The 22,059-nt window shown below is 41.7% G+C and overlaps 2 protein-coding genes across 3 annotated transcripts in view; one reads left to right on the top strand and one right to left on the bottom strand.

The window, feature by feature from the left end:
• SLC9A7 (solute carrier family 9 member A7) overlaps nt 1–22,059 on the top strand; it is a 140,307-nt gene that overhangs the window by 79,733 nt on the left and 38,515 nt on the right. For both annotated transcript variants that reach the window (XM_065900952.1, XM_065900951.1), the window contains exons 6-11: nt 15,967–16,072; nt 16,405–16,546; nt 17,503–17,608; nt 18,860–18,948; nt 19,041–19,154; nt 21,365–21,476. In XM_065900952.1, the coding sequence (XP_065757024.1) occupies nt 15,967–16,072; nt 16,405–16,546; nt 17,503–17,608; nt 18,860–18,948; nt 19,041–19,154; nt 21,365–21,476 (669 nt within the window). The remainder of the gene's footprint in view (nt 1–15,966; nt 16,073–16,404; nt 16,547–17,502; nt 17,609–18,859; nt 18,949–19,040; nt 19,155–21,364; nt 21,477–22,059) is intronic.
• CHST7 (carbohydrate sulfotransferase 7) overlaps nt 20,187–22,059 on the bottom strand; it is a 70,782-nt gene continuing 68,909 nt past the window's right edge. The window contains exon 3 of the mRNA XM_065900960.1: nt 20,187–20,359. The gene's annotated coding sequence lies outside the window, so the exon portion shown is untranslated. The remainder of the gene's footprint in view (nt 20,360–22,059) is intronic.

The following is a 22,059-nucleotide window of genomic DNA, read 5'->3' as shown; positions in this document are numbered from 1 at the left end:
ATTTAAATCTTAAAAAGTTCAGAGCAATCATTAACTTTCATTACAGTAGGGAGACTGTAGTATTAACATGGAACAGTGGAGGAAGAGACCAGTAAGTGGTCTAACAGACTTAGATGGCTTTTCTAAGGGCCTGCATTTCCCTTTTCTTCTTCTTCTTCTTGTAAAAAAAAAAAAAAAACATAAAATTTACCATCTTAATCATCTTCAGGTGTATAGTTCAGCAGTGTTGAGTATATCCACATTGTTGTGTAACCAATCTCCAGAATTTTTTCATCTTGCAAAACTGAAACTCTATACCCATTAAGCAACATCTCCCCATCCTCCCCCCACCCCACCCCCCAGTCCTGGGCAACCACCATTCTACTTTCTGTCTCTATGAGTTTGACTACTGTAGATACCTCATATAAGTGGAATCATCAGAAGTTGTCTTTTTGTGTCTGGCTTATTTCATTAGCATAATGTCCTCAAGATTCATCTATGTTATAACATGTGCCAGAATTTCCTTCCTTTTAAACCTGAATAATATTCCATTGTATGAATATACCGCATCTTGTTTATCCATCCATCTGCCAACAAGCCCTTGGGTTGCTTCCACCTGTATTTCCCTTTTGTCTTTCATTTTAGAATGTCTAATTTAGTCATAATTTTTACACTTAGACTGTCTTTTTTCTCAGTGTTGTGCTTTTTCATTCTTTTAGGAAACCTATCATTTGGTTTAAATAATACCTTTGCTTAGTAGAAATGCACACCAGTACCTGTAGTGAATGTGATTTGATTTGTAAAGTCCTTTTGTGCAATGTTCCTGCACACTGATGTGGTTCCTATTCATAAATCTCTTACCTTGTATTTTTCAAGTGTTAGTTGAACCAGTTCTTAAAAGTGGAATTAGTATATACCCTTCCTCCCCTGCAGCTCAAAACAAACAAGCTCTCCTCTCCAAGTTGGAACCCATAATTGAATCGGTTCACATAAAGTAGTTACGGCTATTCTTTCCTCTAGTGTTAACTACTGAGAGTGTCATTGCAGGGAAAGAATTTACGGAGAAAGAGCTGATCTTGTTCTTACAGTACAGATGGAAAGGTCTTTTCATTGTCTTTGATGTCCTCTAACATTCTGGGCAGTAATGATCTCTAAGATATACAGATTCCCACCATGCCCCACCTCCACTTCACCGTGCCTCTTGGGGGGTCCTCTAGATCAGCGCTACCCAGTAGACCTTTCTGTGATGATAGAAATGTTCTATAGTCTTCCCAATCCTTTATGGTAACCAGTAGCTACGTGTGGCTATTGAGCACTTGAAACGTGGGATAGTGCAAGAAGAACTGATTTTTGAACTTTATGCTCAGTAATTTAAGTTTAAATGGCTACATGTGGCTAGTGGCTACCGCATTGGATAGCACAGCTCTAGACAGTTGTGTAGCTCTGAAAAACCTTGATGATCCAAAAACCGTTGATCTCTCTCACCACCCCCCTATTTTTTTTTTTTATGTTTTGAAAAAATTTTTTCCCTTTTTTTCCTTTTTTTGGCCGCACCACGAGGCATGTGGGATCTTAGTTCCCTGACCAGGGATCGAACCCATGCCCCCTGCAGTGGAAGTGTGAAGTCCTAACCACTGGGCCACCAGGGAAGTCCCTCTCACCCCCCTGTTTTCTTACAAACACTCTAAGTAAATTGATACTGAAGACTTGGCTAGTTGAAGCACCCTTGTTTGTGAGAAGAATGTGGGATGTGGAGTTGCAGGTGGTGGTTTGAGTCCTAGCCCTGCCAGTCAGTAAGCGGGTAGCCTGGGCACACTTTATCTCCTGAGCATCAGTTTCCTCATTTATGAAGTAGGAATAATGGTACCTGTTTCCTATTGTGAAGGGCTACTGTGAAGATTAAATGAGATAATGCACGTAAAGTGTTGAGCATAGCATTGGCTGATTATGTTGGTCTCTATCAACATCTTCTGACTCAGGCAGAGATTTCTCTGTTTTACCTCTGTGTGTGTGTGTGTGTGTGTGTGTGTGTGTGTGTGTGTGTGTGTGTAATAACAGGTTAGCACTTAACCTAAGCACTGTGAAAAGTAGCTTTATTATTCTAACACTACAATGTCTATGACATCTCCAAATGTGTGTCTGTTGAGAAATGATTCTATATAAGTTTAAGAAAGGTAGTGTCTCTGAAAATATATTACTAACTATACTCATCTATAACTTTATTACTAAAATCTTATTAGTACCACCAATAAGCAAAGGGAAGTTAGTGTAACATAAAATTACTGATACTGTTTTCTGAGCCATAGTGTCGCTTCATTTAATTGGATAGAAAGGCTTATTTTTCCAGATTATCTTTGTAATTGTTTACTTCACTTTAATGTGTCCATGCTGTGGTAGAAAATAATGGAAGGCATTACCATGACACACCATTCTTATTTGTCCTGTGAAGATTGGCACAGTAAAGGTTTTACAGAAATGAAAGTTCTAGAAAATTGAAACTTTAAACTTGTTAAACATCAGGACATTAACTTTAACTGCTTTTTAATGGAAATCTTTCTGAAATGTAGAATGTTTTTGAAAATTAAAAGTGTTTTACCAGCTTCCTAAAAATCTGTTGTTTGAGAACTTGGGCCATAAAAGAAATAAAAACTTTAAGTGCAGAGTTAGAGGGGAACCATAAGACCAAATTGACTTCTTGTGCCTGGTGCATCAAACAGAAATTCTGGTATTGGGATATGTAGTGGTATTGATGGATGTGAAAGAGTAAGAGTCCTTGTCCCTGATTTCACTGTACTTGGCTCTTGTGTTTGGTCTTTCCGTTGATGGGGGCAGCCTGTGCGTGGTATGCTATAGGCTGCTCTGTGACCAGGAGCCCTCTCCATTCCGTGGTTGTGTGTCATGGGTGCCACGTGCCATCTTTGTGGACTGTTACTTAAATGGATCCACAATTCAGGAAAGAAAATAGAAGTTTCCAACCTGTAGTATTGCTACATTCCTGAGCAGCTACCAGAGAAAATGAGCGCCATTCCTTCTTGTGAACCATTATGCAGTGATTCCTCTCACTGGAATCCTGTCACTTCTATACCCCTTGAATCAATCAGACCCACTCACAGGTTTCAAAAGCTGTGATCTGTGCTGTCAGAGAGTAATTCTCTAGTTGCACCACCCAGGCTGGTCAGTCTTTTGCTTAGTCTTTGAGACTGAGTTCAAATCTGCCACCTGCCTGGTTATTCTTCCTTTACTGCTTCAGTCAGTAGCTCCCACAGCTCTTGAGTCAGGTCTATTTTCTACATAACATTACTTGCCGCTTTGTACTGAGCATTTGCAAGTGCTAAGTACTTTTTAGTACACAGATGGAGTGTTCGGGGAAAGTTAGTTGAAGGAACAAAGTCAGGTTCTTGATTTTTCCTTCTTTCTCTTTCCACCGTTCTTTCATTTTTCCCACTGCTTTTTAGATACCTGTACCAGCAGTCTTCAGTCAGTGAATTGTAATTTCTCAGTCCATGTCCAGTTGGAAACAGCTGCTGTGACCTTGTTCTCTCTGATTGCAAGGGTCCAGCTGTGGGGGGAGCCACTCACCCAGTCTGTCATCCCCTTCCTACCCCCACCCCCGCATCATCTTCTGGTTGTCCACACCCGTCGTCCTCATCTTGGTTGGGCACAGGCTTGCCCAGGAGGGACATGGCCGACTTCCTGCCTTGCTTTCTAAGGTGATGGGCAGGGAGAATGAGAAATTGAAATTCAGAACAGCCAAATTCAGACCAGTACAAAGCGTTAATTATTAATTATGCAGAGCTAGTGTTTATTGTCATAAATAAATGAGTTAACTACACATTTTTTTTTTACTACTGGTACAGTAGTATTTTAGGAAAATAGTGTTTAAAAGTCAAAGGGGCTTTTGAAAATCATGTACTCAAGGCTTCGCTTTACTCTGTCTTTGGACTTTGCTGTGCACTATTGGATGGCTTCCGTTTGCCCCTCCACATTTCCACACTACCCTTCCCCACTCTCTTCTTGGCACTGGGAGGCTGACTGGTATGGAAGATTGCAAAGGTTCCTTTGCCTTCTACTTTCCCATTGGATTTGTCCACGGGGAGAGCACCAGTGGGAGACTGGGAGGAGGCTAGACATGCAGGGTACCTGTGGGCTGGCTGTGTCCCTTGAACAAAGGTCACGGCTCCTGTTGGGTGACCCTCTCCACACAGCTCCTGGTTCTGGCAACCACTCCTTCCCTGGACTCTTTGAGCCTAGGGATGGTATAAAAGCTCCCTGTTTTCAGCCACAGGTACTGCCCTCCCCCTCTCCCATGCTCTCTACACACTTCTATAAATAATGCCTTTATAAACACTTCTCAAATTACTCATCTGTTTCCTGCCAGAACCCTCGCTGATAAAGTCCTGGGACCCAGGTGTCCTGGGCTGCCAGCCCTGTGCTCTGTTCGTTGAGATTAGCCTCCACCAGTCTTGAGTCCCTGACTGACTGACTGACTGATGTGAACAGAGGCCTCTGGTGCCAACCGCCAGTGGACGTACTGTATGAGTAATAGATAAAATTTCTCTCGGGTTTGACCACTGAGATTTTGGGAAGTTTGTTGCGGCAGCAGAAAGTAGCCCACCACACAGGGCCTGTTTTCTCATCTCTAAATTGGGAGGTATGATACTACTACCTTCCTAGGGTTTTCATGAGGACTAAATGAGATTGTAAAATGTTTAGCATAGTGCCTGCTTCCCGGTAAGACCTTAACCATTGTTATTATTATCATTGTTAATGTTTCTTCAACATTGGGTTCAAAACAAGACAATTCTTGTGTCATATAACGATAAACTAAGAGTAGAGGTTTTGTATTAGTCAGGTTTCTTCAAAGAAACAGAATAAATAGGAGACATATGTGTGTGTGAGGGGGCGAGGGAAAGAGACGTATTGATTGATTGACTGCTTGATTGTAACGAATTGGCTTATATGATTATGGAGGCTAAGAAGTCTCAAGATCTGCAGTGCAAAGGCTGGAGAACCAGGAGATCCAATGCTGTAGTTCCAGTCTGGGTCCAAAGACAGGCAGAGAAAGTGAATTCTCCCTTACTCTGCCTTTTTTGTTCTAGTGAAACCTTCAACAGACCACATGAGTCCCACCCTCATTGAGGGGGGCCATCTGCTTTACTCACTCTACTGATTCAAATGTTAATCTCATCCAGAACCTCACAGACACATACAGAATAGTGTTTAATCGAATATCTGGGCACCCCATGGTCCAGTCAAGTTGACAAGTAAAATTAACAATCACAGGTTTTATGGAAGGAGCCACACATATCGTTAATGTAATAAATAATCCAGAAAACAAGAAATTTTTGTAGCCTAATCCCTAAAGATTTTTCCTGTTGTGTAACTTGACAAACTGTTTTCAAGGGTGGAAGAAAGAGATTGACCTTGTTTGTGTCTTGTTTTATGCAGATGACACGTCTGTCCTTTAGGAAGTATGCCTGCTGGTGATGCCCCCTGTTGATGTCTGGTTAACATCTGAAAGCTTAGAGTAGTGGTTTTAGTGCCTAGATTTACGATTATCTGGAGCAGCCTCATGATATAGTTGACATTTTTCCACTCCAAATTATTTTTTGTTTACTCTCAATAAATGAGTTGAACTTTTTGAAAAGAAAGGCGTGATGGGAAGTGGTTTCAGAATCTCCCTTAATCCCTAACAAAAATAGAGAAAGCAAGACAAGCAAAAAAGAAAACACAGACTCTACTAGCTGACAGAGTGTCTCCATGAATCCCCAGTTATCAACTGGGGGGGGGGGGGTCAAACTACCTGTAGCAGTGAGACTTAGGGATAAGAACAGCAGCTGTGCTGGAGGAAGCAAAGGAAAGAGGGGCTGCTGGTCATTTTGATTGTCAGGGAACCTAGAAATTTCCCACAAGTATTCACAGTCAAAAGGAGGGATCCCCACTGGGAGCAAAGAATTTTATGGTTGTATTGGATAACATCAGTGAATATTGGGAGGAGACTTTTCAGGCTCTAATTTGTGGGGGAGGGCAAGGAGACTGGAGGAGGCGTGAGGCTGCTGGAGTGACCTGGGCCCTCAGACCTCTCAGGAAATTCCTTGTAGAAGATCTCTCTGCAAGGACAGAGCCACTGCCTAAAAATGACCTGCTCGGACCACAGACCTTGATTGATGGGGCATTAAAGGAGAAAGAAAGCTCAGATAGTAATGGTGGAGAAGGCCAGAGGAAGTCGATCTGAGTATTGGCTACACCTCTGGGTGGCTACGCCTCTGGACCATATTTTTAATACTTCAATGTAAAACCAGAAGAGGGAGCCCTAGAGCCATGAAACTGGAAAAGCTGTTCTGGGCCTTCTACCCCCTACCCACCTCACTTAATATGGGCAGCAGAAATGGATTGAGGTTGAACTTCATGTAAATATAAGAAAAAATGGGGATAACCCCTATGAATAATAAAGTTACAGATAATGAAGTCATACCAGAAGAAGAGGGTCCCAAAGCAGATGAAACTTTATTAACATTCCAACAGAAGCTAAAGTAAGTTAAGAAAATGATAGAAGTTATAAAAGAACTGTATACATCAGGATTGGAAAATTCAGAAATGAGAGGACTACACAATAGGGCGTTATGAAAAGAGAGCTGACAGAAAGGAATGGAGGGGGAACCCATGGAGAAAAAGAGATATAAAGTATTAAAACAATAAATTTGAAAATGGGTAAACCCCGAATGATAGTGTCAAGGAATATACATCAGTGGTCAAACTATAAGGAAATGCAAGGAAATGATTCCTATAAATCGTGTTACTGGTTACTTTTGAGTGAAGGAAGGGACTTGAGATTGGGATGGAACATATTGTGGGGTGCTTCTGTGGGGGTTGGCAAAGTTCCATTTCTTGAACTGGATGATGGTTACAAGAGTGGTTGGCTTATAATAGTGCTAAATATTTGTTTGGTTTTGTTTTCTAATAGTATCAGTTAGTAATGCACTTGGCTGCAAATAACAGAAAAATCTGGCTAATACTAGCTTAAACAGAGAGCCGTTTAACTTGGCTAATGGCTCCGAGCTGGTGCCATGGCTGCCACTACAATCAGGCATCCAGGCACTCAGTCTTTCTAGGTCATTACCCTTGGGTTTCAGACACACCTTAGTTGCCCCATGGAGGCAAGATGACTGCACTGCGTCCAGTCTCCTCCCTCTTCCAGGCAGCAAAAGTGGCACTCACCACAAGGGAAGCTGAAGAAGTGAGTTTAGTTTTTCAGGTCCTTATGGCAGAAACTAACAAAGCAGAAGGTAGTTGGGTGTGAGTGTTGAGAGAGAACCCCGCCTGCATGTGTACATTTAGAGCAGTGGTTCTCAACAGGGGGTGATTCTGCGCCACACCCCTCCCCCCACCCCCCTGCCTAGCAGACATTTGGCAATGTCTGGAGACATTTTTAGTTGTCACAACTTGGCAGGGGAGAATGTGCAGTGCTACTGGTATCTTGTGGGTAGAGGTCAGGGATGCTGCTAAACTGTCTTATGAGGCACAGGACAGCCCCCACGACAGAGTTATATGGCCCCGAATATCAGTAGAACTGAAGTTGAGAAACTCCAAAGCCCTTTCGGGTGGGTCCATAAAGTCAAAACTGATTTAATAATAATAGTAGTACGTCATTTGTCTTTTTTACTTATGTTCTTTCACAAGTGTACCATTGAGTAGAGTTTTCCAGGGGCTATATAATGTGTGATACTGACTCTCTGTTGATCGAATGCAGAAACAGATATGAGAACCATCTATCTTCCATTACTTCACATGTTAAAGAGATCTGAGAAAATGTAAAACAGTGGCTCTCTTCTCACTATTTTTGTTGTTGTTTTGGAAAATATAATTATTTTTCATTAAAAATATGTTAACATATAATGGTTTTACTAGTAATTTAAATGAATAAATATTTAATTTTTTTGTTTTATTCAATACAGTAAATATTGATACCTATAGCCCACAAAACTAAAGCTCTTTGGAGCCTCAAAATTTTCTAAGGGTGTAAAGAAGTCCTGAGATCAAAAGTATGAGAGCTGCTGGTCTGCAAAATAGCTGATTTTTTAAAAAATTTTTAATATCTTTTTATATAGCAGATTCTTATTAGTCATCAGTTTTATACACATCAGTGTATACATGTCAATCCCAATTGCCCAATTCATCACACCACCATCCCCCGCCCCCGCCGCTTCCCCCTTGGTGTCCATACATTTGTTCTTTACATCTGTGTCTCAATTTCTGCACTGCAAACCGGTTCACCTGTACGATTTTCTAGGTTCCACATATATATGTTAACGTATGATATTTGTTTTTCTCTTTCTGACTTACTTCAATCTGTATGACAGTCTCTAGGTCCATCCACGTCTCAACAAATGACCCAATTTCGTTCCTTTTTATGGCTGAGTAATATTCCATTGTATATATGTACCACATCTTCCTTATCCATTCGTCTGTCGATGGGCATTTAGGTTGCTTCCATGAGCTGGCTATTGTAAATAGTGCTGTAATGAACATTGGGGTGCATGTGTCTTTTTGAATTATGGTTTTCTCTGGGTATATGCCCAGGAGTGGGACTGCTGGATCATATGGTAATTCTATTTTTAGTTTTTTAAGGAACCTCCATACTGTTCTCCATAGTGGCTGTATCCATTTACACTCCCACTGACAGGGCAAGAGGGTTCCCTTTTCTCCACACCGTCTCCAGGATTTGTTGTTTGTAGATTTTCTGATGATGGCCATTCTGACTGGTGTGAGGTGATACCTCATTGTAGCTTTGCTTTGCATTTCTCTAATAATTAGTGATGTTGAGCAGCTTTTCATGTGCTTCTTGGCCATCTGTATGTCTTCTTCGGAGAAATGTCTGTTCTGGTCTTCTCCCCATTTTTGGATTGGGTTGTTTGTTGCTTTCATATTGAGCTGTTTATATACTTTGAAGGTTAATCCTTTGTCCATTGATTCGTCAGCAAATATTTTCTCCCATTCTGAGGGTTGTCTTTTTGTCTTGTTTATGGTATCCTTTGCTGTGCAAAAGCTTTGAAGTTTCATTAGGTCCCATTTGTTTATTTGTGTTTTTATTTCCATTACTCTAGGAGGTGGATCAAAAAAGATCTTGCTGTGACTTATGTCAAAGAGTGTCCTTCCTATGTTTTCCTCTAAGAGTTTTATAGTGTGTGGTCTTACATTTAGGTCTCTAATCCATTTTGAGTTTATTTTTGTGTATGGTGTTAGGGAATGTTCTGATTTCATTCTTTTACGTGTAGCTGTCCAGTTTTCCCAGCACCACTTATTGAAGAGACTGTCTTTTCTCCATTGTATGTCCTTGCCTCCTTTGTCATAGATTAGTTGACCGTAGGTGTGTGGGTTTATCTCTGGGCTTTCTATCTTGTTCCATTGATCTATGTTTCTGTTTTTGTGCCAGTATCATATTGTCTTGATTACTGTACCTTTGTAGTATAGTCTGAAGTCAGGGAGTCTGATTCCTCCAGCTCCGTTTTTTTCCCTCAAGACTGCTTTGGCTATTCGGCGTCTTTTGTGTCTCCATACAAATTTTAAGATTTTTTGTTCTAGTTCCGTAAAAAGTGCCATTGGTAATTTGATAGGGATTGCATTGAATCTGTAGATTGCTTTGGGTAGTATAGTCATTTTAACAATATTGATTCTTCCAATCCAAGAACATGGTATACCTCTCCATCTGTTGGTATCATCTTTAATTTCTTTCATCAGTTTCTTATAGTTTTCTGCATACAGGTCTTTTGTCTCCCTAGGTGGGTTTATTCCTAGGTATTTTATTCTTATTGTTGCAGTGGTAAAGGGGAGTGTTTCCTTAATTTCTCTTTCAGATTTTTCATCATTAGTGTATAGCAATGCAAGAGGTTTCTGTGCATTAGTTTTGTATCCTGCAACATTACCAAATTCATTGATTAGCTCTAGTAGCTTTCTGGTGGCATCTTTAGGATTCCCTATGTACAGTATCATGTCATCCGCAAACAGTGACAGTTTTACTTCTTTTCCAATTTGTATACCTTTTATTTCTTTTTCTTCTCTGATTGCCGTGGCTAGGACTTCCAAAACTATGTTGAATAATAGTGGCGAGAGTGGACATCCTTGTCTTGCTCCTGATCTTAGAGGAAATGCTTTCAGTTTTTCACCACTGAGAATGATGTTTGCTGTGGGTTTGTCATATATGGCCTTTATTATGTTGAGGTAGGTTCCCTCTATGCCCACTTTCTAGAGAGTTTTTATCATAAATGTGTGTTGAATTTTGTCAAAAGCTTTCTCTGCATCTATTGAGATGATCATATGGTTTTTATTCTTCAGTTTGTTAATATGGTGTATCACATTGATTGATTTGCATATATTGAAGAAACCTTGCATCCCTGGGATAAATCCCACTTGATCATGGTGTATGATCCTTTTAATGTGTTGTTGGATTCTGTTTGCTAGTATTTTGCTGAGGCTTTTTGCATCTGTATTCGTCAGTGATATTGGTCTGTAATTTTCTTTTTTTGTAGTATCTTTGTCTGGTTTTGGTATCAGGGTGATGGTGGCCTCATAGAATGAGTTTGCGCGTGTTCCTTCCTCCTCAATTTTTTGGAAGAGTTTGAGAAGAATGGGTGTTAGCTCTTCTCTAAATGTTTGATAGAATTCACCTGTGAAGCCATCCGGTCCTGGACTTTTGTTTGTTGGAAGATTTTTAATCACAGTTTCATGTTCATTACTTGTGATTGTTCTGTTCATATTTTCTGTTTCTTCCTGCTTCAGTCTTGGAAGGTTATACCTTTCTAAGAAATTGTCCATTTCTTCCAGGTTGTCCATTTTATTGGCATAGAGTTGCTTGTAGTAGTCTCTTAGGATGCTATGTATTTCTGTGGTGTCTCTTGTAACTTCCCCTTTTTCATGTCTAATTTTATTGATTTGAGTCCTCTCCCTCTTTTTCTTGATGAGTCTGGCTAATGGTTTATCAATTTTGTTTATCTTCTCAAAGAACCAGCTTTTAGTTTTATTGATCTTTGCTATTGTTTTCTTTGTTTCTATTTCATTTATTTCTGCTCTGATCTTTATGATTTCTGCTAACTTTGGGTTTTGTTTTTCCTTCTTTCTCTAGTTCCTTTAGGTGTAAGATTAGATTGTTTATTTGAGATTTTTCTTGTTTCTTTAGGTAGGCTTGTTTAGCTATAAACTTCCCTCTTAGAACTGCTTTTGCTGCATCCCATAGGTTTTGGGTTGTCGTGTTTTCATTGTCATTTGTCTCCAGGTATTTTTTGATTTCCTCTTTGATTTCTTCAGCGATCTCTTGGTTATTTAGTAACGTATTGTTTAGCCTCCATGTGTTTGTGTTTTTTACGTTTTTTCCCCTGTAATTCATTTCTAATCTCATAGCGTTGTGGTCAGAAAAGATGCTTGATACGATTTCAATTTTCTTAAATTTACTGTGGCTTGATTTATGACCCAAGATATGATTTATCCTGGAGAATGTTCCGTGCGCACTTGAGAAGAAAGTGTAATCTGCTGTTTTTGGATGGAATGTCATATAAATATCAATTAAATCTATCTAGTCTATTGTGTCATTTAAAGCTTCTGTTTCCTTATTTGTTTTCTTTTTGGATGATCTGTCCATAGGTACAAGTGAGGTGTTAAAGTCACCCACTATTATTGTGTTACTGTCGATTTCCTCTTTTATAGCTGTTAGCAGTTGCCTTATGTATTGAGGTGCTCCTGTGTTGGGTGCATATATATTTATAATTGTATATCTTCTTCTCGGATTGATCCCTTGATGATTATGTGGTGTCCTTCCTTGTCTCTTGTAACGTTCTTTATTTTAAAGTCTATTTTATCTGATATGAATATTGCTACTCCAGCTTTCTTTTGATTTCCATTTGCATGGAATATCTTTTTCCATCCCCTCACTTTCAGTCTGTATGTGTCCCTAGGTCTGAAGTGTGTCCCTTGTAGACAGCATATATAGGGGTCTTGTTTTTGTATCCATTCAGCAAGGCTGTGTCTTTTGCTTGGAGCATTTAATCCATTCACGTTTAAGGTAATTATCGATATGTATGTTCCTATTACCACTTTTTAATTGTTTTGGGTTTGTTTTTGTAGGTCCTTTTCTTCTCTTGTGTTTCCCACTTAGAGAAGTTCCTTTAGCATTTGCTGTAGAGCTGGTTTGGTGATGCTGAATTCTCTTAGCTTTTGCTTGTCTGTAAAGCTTTTGATTTCTCCATGGAAGCTGAATGAGATCCTTGCTGGGTAGAGTAATCTTGGTTGTAGTTTCTTCCCTTTCATCACTTTAAGTATATCATGCTACTCCCTTCTGGCTTGTAGAGTTTCTGCTGAGAAATCAGCTGTTAACCTTATGGGAGTTCCCTTGTATGTTATTTGTCATTTTTCCTTTGCTGCTTTCAATAATTTTTCTTTGTCTTTAATTTTTGCCAATTTGATTACTCTGTGTCTCCGTGTGTTTCTCCTTGGGTTTATCCTGTGTGGGACTCTCTGTGCTTCCTGGACTTGGGTGGCTACTTCCTTTCCCATGTTAGGGAAGATTTCGACTATAATCTCTTCTAATATTTTCTTGGGTCCTTTCTCTTTCTCTTCTACTTCTGGGACCCCTATAATGCGAATGTAGTTGCGTTTAATGTTGTCCCAGAGGTCTCTTAGGCTGTCTTCATTTCTTTTCATTCTTTTTTCTTTGTTCTGCAGCAGTGAATTCCACCATTCTGTCTTCTGGTCACTTATCCGTTCTTCTGCCTCAGTTATTCTGCTATTGATTCCTTCTAGTGTAGTTTTCATTTCAGTTATTGTGTTGTTCATCTCTGTTTGTTATTTCATTCTTATAGGTCTTTGTTAAACATTTCTTGCATCTTCTTGATCTTTGCCTGCATTCTTTTTCCGATGTCCTGGATCATCTTCACTATCATTATTCTGAGTTCTTTTTCTGGAAGGTTGCCTATCTCCACTTCATTTAGTTGTTTTTCTGGGGTTTTATCTTCTTCCTTCATCTGGTACATAGCCCTCTGCCTTTTCATCTTGTCTCTCTTTCTGTGAATGTGGTTTTTGTTCCCCAGGCTGCAGGACTGTAGATCTTCTTGCTTCTGCTGTCTGCCCTCTGGTGGATGAGGCTATCTGAGATGCTTGTGCAAGTTTCCTGATGGGAGGGACTGGTGGTGGGTAGAGCTGGGTGTTGCTCTGGTAGGCAGAGCTCAGTAAATCTTTAATCTGCTTGTCTGCTGATGGGTGGGGCTGGGTTCCCTCCCTGTTGGTTGTTTGTCCTGAGGCAACCCAACACTGGAGCCTCCCTGGCCTCTTTGGTGGGGCTAATGGCGGACTCTGGGAGGGTTCACGCCAAGGAGTACTTCCCAGAACTTCTGCTGCCAGTGTCCTTGTCCTCATGGTGAGCCACAGCCACCTCCCGCCTCTGCAGGAGACCCTCCAACACTAGGAGGTAGGTCTGGTTCAGTCTCCTATGGGGTCACTGCTCCTTCCCCCGATTTCTGATGTGCACACTACTTTGTGTGCACCCTCCAAGAGTGGAGTCTCTGTCTCCCCCAGTCCTGTTAAAGTCCCGCAATCAAATCCCACTAGCCTTCAAAGTCTGATTCTCTAGGAATTCCCCCTCCTGTTGCTGGACCCCCAGGATGGGAAGCCTGACGTGGGGCTCAGAACCTTCACTCCAGTGGGTGGACTTCTGTGGTATAAGTGTTCTCCAGTCTGTGAGTCACACACCCAGCAGTTATGGGATTTGATTTTACTGTGATTGCGCCCCTCCTACCATCTCATTGTGGCTTCTCCTTTGTCTTTGGATATGGGGTATCTTTTTTGGTGAGTTCCAGTGTCTTCCTGTGGATGATTGTCCAACACCTAGTTGTGATTCTGGTGTTCTCACGAGAGGGAGTGAGAGCACGTCCTTCTACTCTGCCACCTTGGTTGATAATCGAAAATAGCTGATTTTTAAATGTCTATGAAATGTGAAAACTGTGAGAAGTGTAATTATGTATACTCTGTTATAAATGAAGACTTTCATTATTTCAAAATCCTTTATTAAACCTTCACTGTGCCCCGACCCTATGCTGGAGCACAGTGATCAATAAAATAGGGTTTCTATTTCCATGTTCTTTCTTTTTATTCCTGGTGGTCATTAACAGGCATTTAAAGAGAAATTGATTTTGTTAGCTCTAAACTCAAACTTGAATGACCAGAAATAGGCATTTTGCCCCCATTATGCTTTTTTTTATTTTTAATTTAAAAATTTTTAATTATTGTAGTTAATATGTAATGTTACATTAGTTTTAGGTGTACAGCAAAGTATTACGTTATTTTTTTCCAGATTATATTCTTGTTTTTTAACATCTTTATTGGAGTATAATTGCTTTACAGTGGTGTGTTAGTTTCTGCTTTATAACAAAGTGAATCATAAACATATACATATGCTCCCATATCTCTTCCCTCTTGCGTCTCCGTCCCTCCCACTCTCCCTATCCCACCCCTCTAGGTGGTCACAAAGCACCAAGCTGATCTCCCTATGCTATGCGGCTGCTTCCCACTAGCTATCTATTTTACGTTTGGTAGTGTATATATGTCCATGCCTCTCTCTCGCTTTGTCACAGCTTACCCTTCCCCCTCCCCATATCCTCAAGTCCATTCTCTTATATTACAAATTTTTGAATAAACTTTTTGTTGTATCTTTTGGATCTTAAAAGGTGTAAGTCTGGGCCGATGACAAATTACCAGGAAATTGAACCTGCACTTTTATCTTCTAGTTTGGGAGCATGGCAGAGTTTACATGCTCTTCAGATCCCCAGCGAGCCCAGGCTTATGATCTTTCCATGTGCGGAGTCCTTTTTCCAATGCTTTACCACTAAGATTTTGAGATTGAAATGGTGCTTATGGGACTTCCCTGATGGCGCAGTGGTTAAGCATCCACCTGCCAATGCAGGGGACATGGGTTCGATCCCTGGTCCGGGAGGATCCCCCATGCCGTGGAGCAACTAAGCCTGTGCGCCACAACTACTGAGCCCGCGCGCCGAGAGCCTGTGCTCCACAACAAGAGAAGCCACTGCAATGAGAAGCCTGCGCACCGCAACGAAGAGTAGTCCCAGCTCCCCACAACTAGAGAAAGCCCACACGCAGCAGCAAAGACCCAACACAGCCAAAAATAAATTAGTTAATTAATTTAAAAAATAAAATGAAAAATAAAATAAAATAGGGTTTCTTTGCAGCAACATGGATGGACCTAGAGACTATCATACTAAGTGAAGTAAGTCAGAAAGAGAAAGACAAATACCATATGATACCACTTAATTTGGAATCTAAAATATGACGTGAACGAACCTATCTATGAAACAGAAAGAGACTCACAGACACAGAGAACAGACTTGTGGTTGCCAAAGGAGAGGAGGGTGGGGGAGGGATGGAATGGGAGATTTGGATTAGCAGATGCAAACTGTTATATATATCAATAGAATGGATAAACTAGCACAGGGAGCTATATTCAGTATCTGTGATAAACCGTAATGGAAAAGAATACGAAAAAGAATGTGTATGTGTGTGTGTGTATATTCAGATATCACTTTGCTGTAACCTGAAACTAACACAACTTTGTAAATCAACTATACTTCAATAAAATAAAAAATAAAATAGGGTTTCTGCCTTCAAAGAGATTTCACCCCACCAGTAGAGCCAAGTCACATTAATTGTGATTATTTTTTACGTTCTGTAATAGAAGTGTTTTCAAAGTGTGATGAGATTACAGTTGAGAGCACAGTGTTATTAGAATCAAGCATCATATCACTCCTCATTAAGATTAGGAAGATTGCCATTTTCATTTCTGCCATAGACAGACGACCCATCTTTGACTCCCTTACTGTCTCCCAAACCACCCTGTCCCACCAAAGATAAGAATTGCTTCTATGAATTTGTTATCAATGGCTTAAAGTCACAAACCGAAACTAATTTGTATGCTTTTGTCCCATGTTTTAGTGACTGTACTGGCGATATTTAATGAATTGCATGCAGATGTGGACCTTTACGCACTTCTGTTTGGAGAAAGTGTCCTAAATGATGCTGTTGCCATTGTACTGTCCTCGTAAGTAACAATATTTCTGCCTGGGAAGAGAGACTCTGGCTTCCTGAATGCTCTGGGCTAAAATCAGAGGCCCATCTTAAAAGTGTTAAATTTTGAATTGGGTGCTCTTCTAAATGAGGTTTATCGACTTAGTTGATAAAGTTATGTTGCTTTGTCCAGTTGGCAGCGGTTGGAATGCCGATACCATCATAGCATGGTGACTGCAGATTAAATTAAATGAATACACCATGGGGAGTGCTCTGCAGAGTGTAGATACCTATGTTTGTCGATATTTGTAAGTACCATGGTGTAAAACCAGCTTAGTGTTTTTTATCTCTCTCTTTAAACTCCAGGTCTATTGTTGCCTACCAGCCAGCGGGGCTGAACACTCACGCCTTTGATGCTGCTGCCTTTTTTAAGTCAGTTGGCATTTTTCTAGGTATATTTAGTGGCTCTTTTACCATGGGAGCTGTGACTGGTGTTGTGACTGCTCTAATATCCTTTTTGTAGTTTCTGCCCCTGCCTAAGTATGACTATGTGGCATTGCACTTGGGAAAAGAAAGTTCTCAGTTCTTCCTTTCAGAAATGAATCTTAAATTAATTGTTCCACTGGGGGCTGGGGGCTCCTGAAATGTCACCCTTTGGTGAAACATGACAGTCGATGGCCTAGCTAAGAGTTTGAGAAAACGTTTGAGAGTGTAGCTCTTGGCTTAGCTCTGTCCTCACCTTTGTGTTTTCTGTCCTTCCTATAAACCTGTCGGAGATAGGAGCTTGGGGGAAGTGTCAGTTTTTTTGGGGGGTGGGGTGGGGCTGAAAGAGTGGAAGAGCCAGGAGGAGGCTGGGAATCAGGGACCACCTCTCAGGAGGCTGGGAGGAAGCAGGCTGTGAAGTACTTTAGCCGCAGCCTGACTGCTGTTGCCCACTGTTCCAGGCCATATGGGACTAATGTGGCCGTAAGTAGCCAGGGACTATCTGGGGGAATTACAGCAAGGTGGCCTTCCTTAAGCTGAGGACTGCACAATATTGCCTTAAAAACCAACCAGCCAACAAACCAACCAACATAAAAGCAAAGTGCAGAATGAGAAGGCAAGCCTTCCACAGGTTAAGATTTAATCATTTTAAGTGTACAATTCAGTGGCCTTAGGTGCATCCACAATGTTGTGTAACCATCCCCGCTATTTCCCGAACCTTCTTCGTCATCCCCAACAGAAAGTGTGTGCCCATTAAACAATATGATCCCTATATCCTCCCCTCTCCCAGCCCTTGGAAACCTCTATTCTACTGGGAAGCTTCATTTTCTTTACTTTCAAAACCAAGCAGCAGCTCTGGGGCCCCAAAGGAAGAGCTGAAGGGAAAGGGTAGCCCTTAGGGAGGGGTCCTGGGCTAAGAGAGTGTGGTTCTTGGTGACCCTGATACTTGTTGCTGGAGACAGTTCCTTGACAGGAGCTGACGTGACCAAGTTTACCAAGCTGCACTGCTTCCCCCTGCTGGAGACGGCGCTCTTCTTCCTGATGTCGTGGAGCACCTTCCTCTTGGCAGAAGCCTGTGGGTTTACCGGTGGGTTTCCTCTGCCCTTGGCCACCCTTCCCCTCACTGTGGCGGAGGCTGTGGGAGCTTGAGGGGAGCGAAGAATTCTTAAATAGCTGCTGCCCAGAGTTGATAAACCACTCACGGAGTGTCCATATGGAGGACTGCTGAGCAAGGCTGGTATTCTGCCTTATGAATAATTTAGTTGCCCAGAGCTACATATTTTTTAAAGGATAAGCTTTATTGTTTCAAACTCAGTTACATCTTTGAGTACTCATTCTAACTATAAGTAGATACTTAGCTGCAAAAGTTACTGAATATATTAACACCTTATTTGTATCCTCCCCTGGATTGCTTCCTTATTTTACAAACAGTAGCAATAACAAGCAAAATATATATCCTTTTAAAGGTAATTTTGCTTCTACTCAGATGAGTGTGAGCACAGTTTTTCCTTGTTTTGTTTTTGGTCTGTTTAATCATTGCTTTTCAATGCTGTGTTTTTATGGTGCCCGTTTCATAGATTATTAGTGCGAGTGATCATGTGGTTTTAGTTCCTCACATTCCCTCATTAAAAAAAATAAATCATTGGATTTTTCTATTAGAAAACTCAAGTACAGTTACCATATATACATAATCCAGGTAATTCGGAAGTCCTTTTTATCGTCTTTTCAAAATATTGAAGCATATCTTTATATGCCCCACTTCCTTTAAAACTTGACAATCATCTGTAAACATATAGGCAGAGTCCCAGGTGTGTTGTCTTACACAACAAAATAGTCACCGTTAACCAGAAATCTAGATTATCAGGGCCAGGATAATTGGACTAGTACTCTGGATCCATTTTGTCTGAAGCCCTAGACCATGCAAAAATATAAAGCATTGGTTTGAAATTAAATTCATTCTTTCAGTGAACAGAGAGGAATATGACAAAAGTGTGTGATGGGCGCACACTTCACAGTCTCTTTGAGGGAACGAATGCTAAATGCCATGCCATATAGAGATGGCCAATTCAGTAGGAGTTTAGAAGAGGGGAGAGAATGCTCTTAAATCTGGAACAAGAGGTAAATCAGTGGCCTTGTCTTTGAAGGAGGGCAGGGTTGGGAGAAGCAAAGGTTGACATGAGAAGTGTGGGCAGAGGGAGCTTTCAGTAATAGGAAATTTTCAAAAACTTTCAGGAAGTTGGATATGCTGGGCTTGACTACCTTAACTTTTTGTTTCAGGTAGGATTTTTTTCTGCTTTTTTTCCCTCCATTGATTTTTTTTTTTAAACTCTCTTGCCAGGCGTTGTAGCTGTCCTTTTCTGTGGAATCACACAAGCTCATTACACCTACAACAATCTGTCGGTGGAATCAAGAAGTCGAACGAAGCAGGTGAGGGAGAGGCCTGTGTCCCCACAAGTGACCTGCGAATACGAGGGAGGGGACCCACAGGGTTTACGGCTTCCTTTTCCCTTTTTGTGCAGCTCTTTGAGGTGTTACACTTCCTGGCAGAGAACTTCATCTTCTCCTACATGGGCCTGGCGCTGTTTACCTTCCAGAAGCACGTTTTCAGCCCCGTTTTCATCATTGGAGCTTTTGTATCCTTTTTTTGGTTCCCCCATTTTCTACACGGAAAGACGACCACTGCTGCGGAAGCTGTAACAACAATAATTTCTAGTTTGGCGGGGAGGTGACTGAGCCAGCACTGGTTCATGGTATTTTTATGATGAGAAAAAGAAGGCTTAAGTGGTAAATATAAAGCTAAGTGTATTTGATTTCAAGGACCGGTGTTGATTCTAGGGTTGCCCTTTCTGCATTTTCTGTGTAAGGTGGCCTTTCTGTTACACTGGTGATTGGCAGGTGGTATTTTGTTTTTTAAAGCACCCTTCCTAGCAGAGCTAAAAATCAGCAACCAGCATCAGTCCCCCAAATTGTTTTCTTCTCATCGCCACGTGAATTCCAATCCAGGAGCTTCCCCGTTTGGAAGACCTGAAGGTTCTGTGTCTCTTGCTCTCAGCTGCACGTGGTTGCACGCAGCCCTTCCTCTCGCCGCCCAGGGCAGCCCACAGGCAGTGTGCACGCTTTCACCCAATTCCGTATGGTGACCCTTTTCTTTACGCAAAAAAAAAAAAAAAAAAAAAAAAAGAAATGGAGAGGAAGGGCAGATGAAATGGAGAAATACTGGGTTCTTTGATTTAGTCCCATCGTGAGAGCAGTTTTTGGAAGAGAGACACAGTTTTGGGGGTTGGCTCCTCTCAAGTGAGGAGAGATACGAATGCCCAGCAGTACGTGGACACCTGAGGGCTTTACTCAGTTGGCCTCAGATCCTTATTGTTTTTGTTAAAGTGAACTCTTCTGGGCCTTGGAACTGTAGCAGGAGTCCACTACTGCCTTTTCTGAGGTCTCATGGGTATCCTTAGATCTTGGGATGCTGGCCCCCCCAAAAAGGAGTATTTTTCTCTTCTGGGCTTCTCATTTATTGTGCAGGTATAAATGATACTCACCAAGCAGCTAGAAAGCGACAGTGGCCTAATGCCATGCCAGAGTCCTGCCAGTTAGAGTGATATCTGCTTCAACTGGGGCTCATTTCTTAGATTTACACACTCAACAGACCAAGAGCTAAAGATCCAGCGGATCAGTGTTTTTATTCTTAAGAAAGACCTGGCATGTCACTTTGATTTGTATTCTTAGCGCGGCATCCTGTGAGAGATAGTGAGAGTGCTGCCTTGTTTACAGCGCGGGGGCCTTGTTCAAGGGGGAGCCGGGGCCTCTGTGAATCCTGAAGGCCGCTTCCACTTGCGGACTTATGCGTGGCTCCTGGGATAGAATGTTATAAGCACGACCTCTTTCCTTCTGTGAAAAAGAAAACAAAACAATAGCAAAAAGGGAAAAACAAGAGAGCGAGAAAAGAAGAAAAGTAGTTAGTATTTTATCCTAGAGAAGGCAGAAGACAGTCCCGCCCTCGCTTCTGTCTGAAACAGCTGCAGCTCCGGCTGGTCGAAACGGAAGCTCCCTGTTCCTCTGGCTCCCACAGTGGTTTCCTCCTATGACCAGGGCAGTGTGCATCTCTCTGCTGGGCTCTGTTCTAAACTCAGCAAGTGACGAATGACCGGTTTCCCTGAATTCTTTGGTTTGCACAGTAAGAGTTCCTCTTCCATACTCCTCCGTTTCCATCTCTTACCCTCCCCAAAGATATGTTAGCCACTTAGGCAGATAAATCTCCCCAGGGTGATCCTTGTGAGGAATATGAATATGTCTTCGTGGTAGGAATACTGTAAGTTTCCCCACCTCTTATTTGTAGCATCTTCCTGGTCATACAAACCCCTGATGTTTACTTCCAACCAAAGCTTACAAGCTCACCCACCAAGCTTTCTCTTTATAGTTTGACTCAGGGGTTAGTAATTTTTTCTTCTTGTGATTTTTTTTCTTCCAATAGAGTCCAGCACGCTCTTTGCTTCCCTTAACTCCCCACCCCAGCCACGGCACCTTAGCTTATTTCTGGACTCATTTTTAGGTAGGTCGGAGACTTGGTCCATATCAGTTTAATCAAATCAAGAAGTTACAAGAGTGTGTTTAACAGGCCAGAAATTGTCTCTGTGAGCCAGGAGGTTGGGAAAATTGGCCAGTGGAATCCCACTTGCTGCTGAGACTTGTTTGGTGGGAAATGAGACAGCCTGCCTTCTCTGTGCAACTCTCCTGATCACAGCAGGGTGTCATGGCATTCCTAAAATTCTCTGCTCAGTCACAGGTTGTGTGAAAGTGCCATCCTGGAAACCTGTTGGGCCCTTAACCTCCACCTGGCGGCCAGGTTGCCATCTTCCTGGGAAGAGCTGCACACATCTACCCGCTCTCCTTCTTCCTCAACTTGGGCAGGAGGCACAAGATTGGCTGGAATTTTCAACACATGATGATGTTTTCAGGTAAAAAAAAAAAAGTAAATAAAATGAGTTTTATTAACTTTCTATGGAGTAAAAGAAATAAAATATACTCACATTAGCAAGATGAACCCCAAACTGGAAGATAACAGCTGTGATAGTTCTGCTTGACTTACACTGTCTCCCAAATGCTTCCTCTTCACTATAAAGCTGAGAAGAGTGGAGAAGCCACTGAGGGGACAAAGGACAATAAAGAAATATGTGGAGATAAAGAAAGGAGAGAGCAATTGGCATGAGGTAGATGGCGCAGTGAGAGTGGAAAGCATCCGACTTTATAGACGAGACCCAAGTAAGAGCATCTCTGTAGAGCAGAGGGAGGAGATAGGCAAAAGGCCACCGTGACCCTTAAAGGTGCCTCTGTCCGGGAAGGGGGAGAGGCTGTACAAGAGGCAACGTGAGTAGCAGCCCTTTACTGCCACACAGTAGTTCTTGGAGGCCTCGGAGAGTCATACTGAAATCACACCAGCAGGCACTGCTCAGCAAAGCAGTTGCTTTGTCTAGTCCTTGCTTGCATCTGCACTTAAGTACACAGCCCGCCTTAATGATTTCCTTTCACTCTGACACACAT

Source organism: Phocoena phocoena, chromosome X, assembly GCF_963924675.1.
Source record: "Phocoena phocoena chromosome X, mPhoPho1.1, whole genome shotgun sequence".
Classification (NCBI taxonomy): Eukaryota; Metazoa; Chordata; class Mammalia; order Artiodactyla; family Phocoenidae; genus Phocoena; species Phocoena phocoena.
The sequence above is the reverse complement of the archived record's forward strand: the minus strand, read 5'-3'. Positions and strand labels throughout refer to the sequence as shown.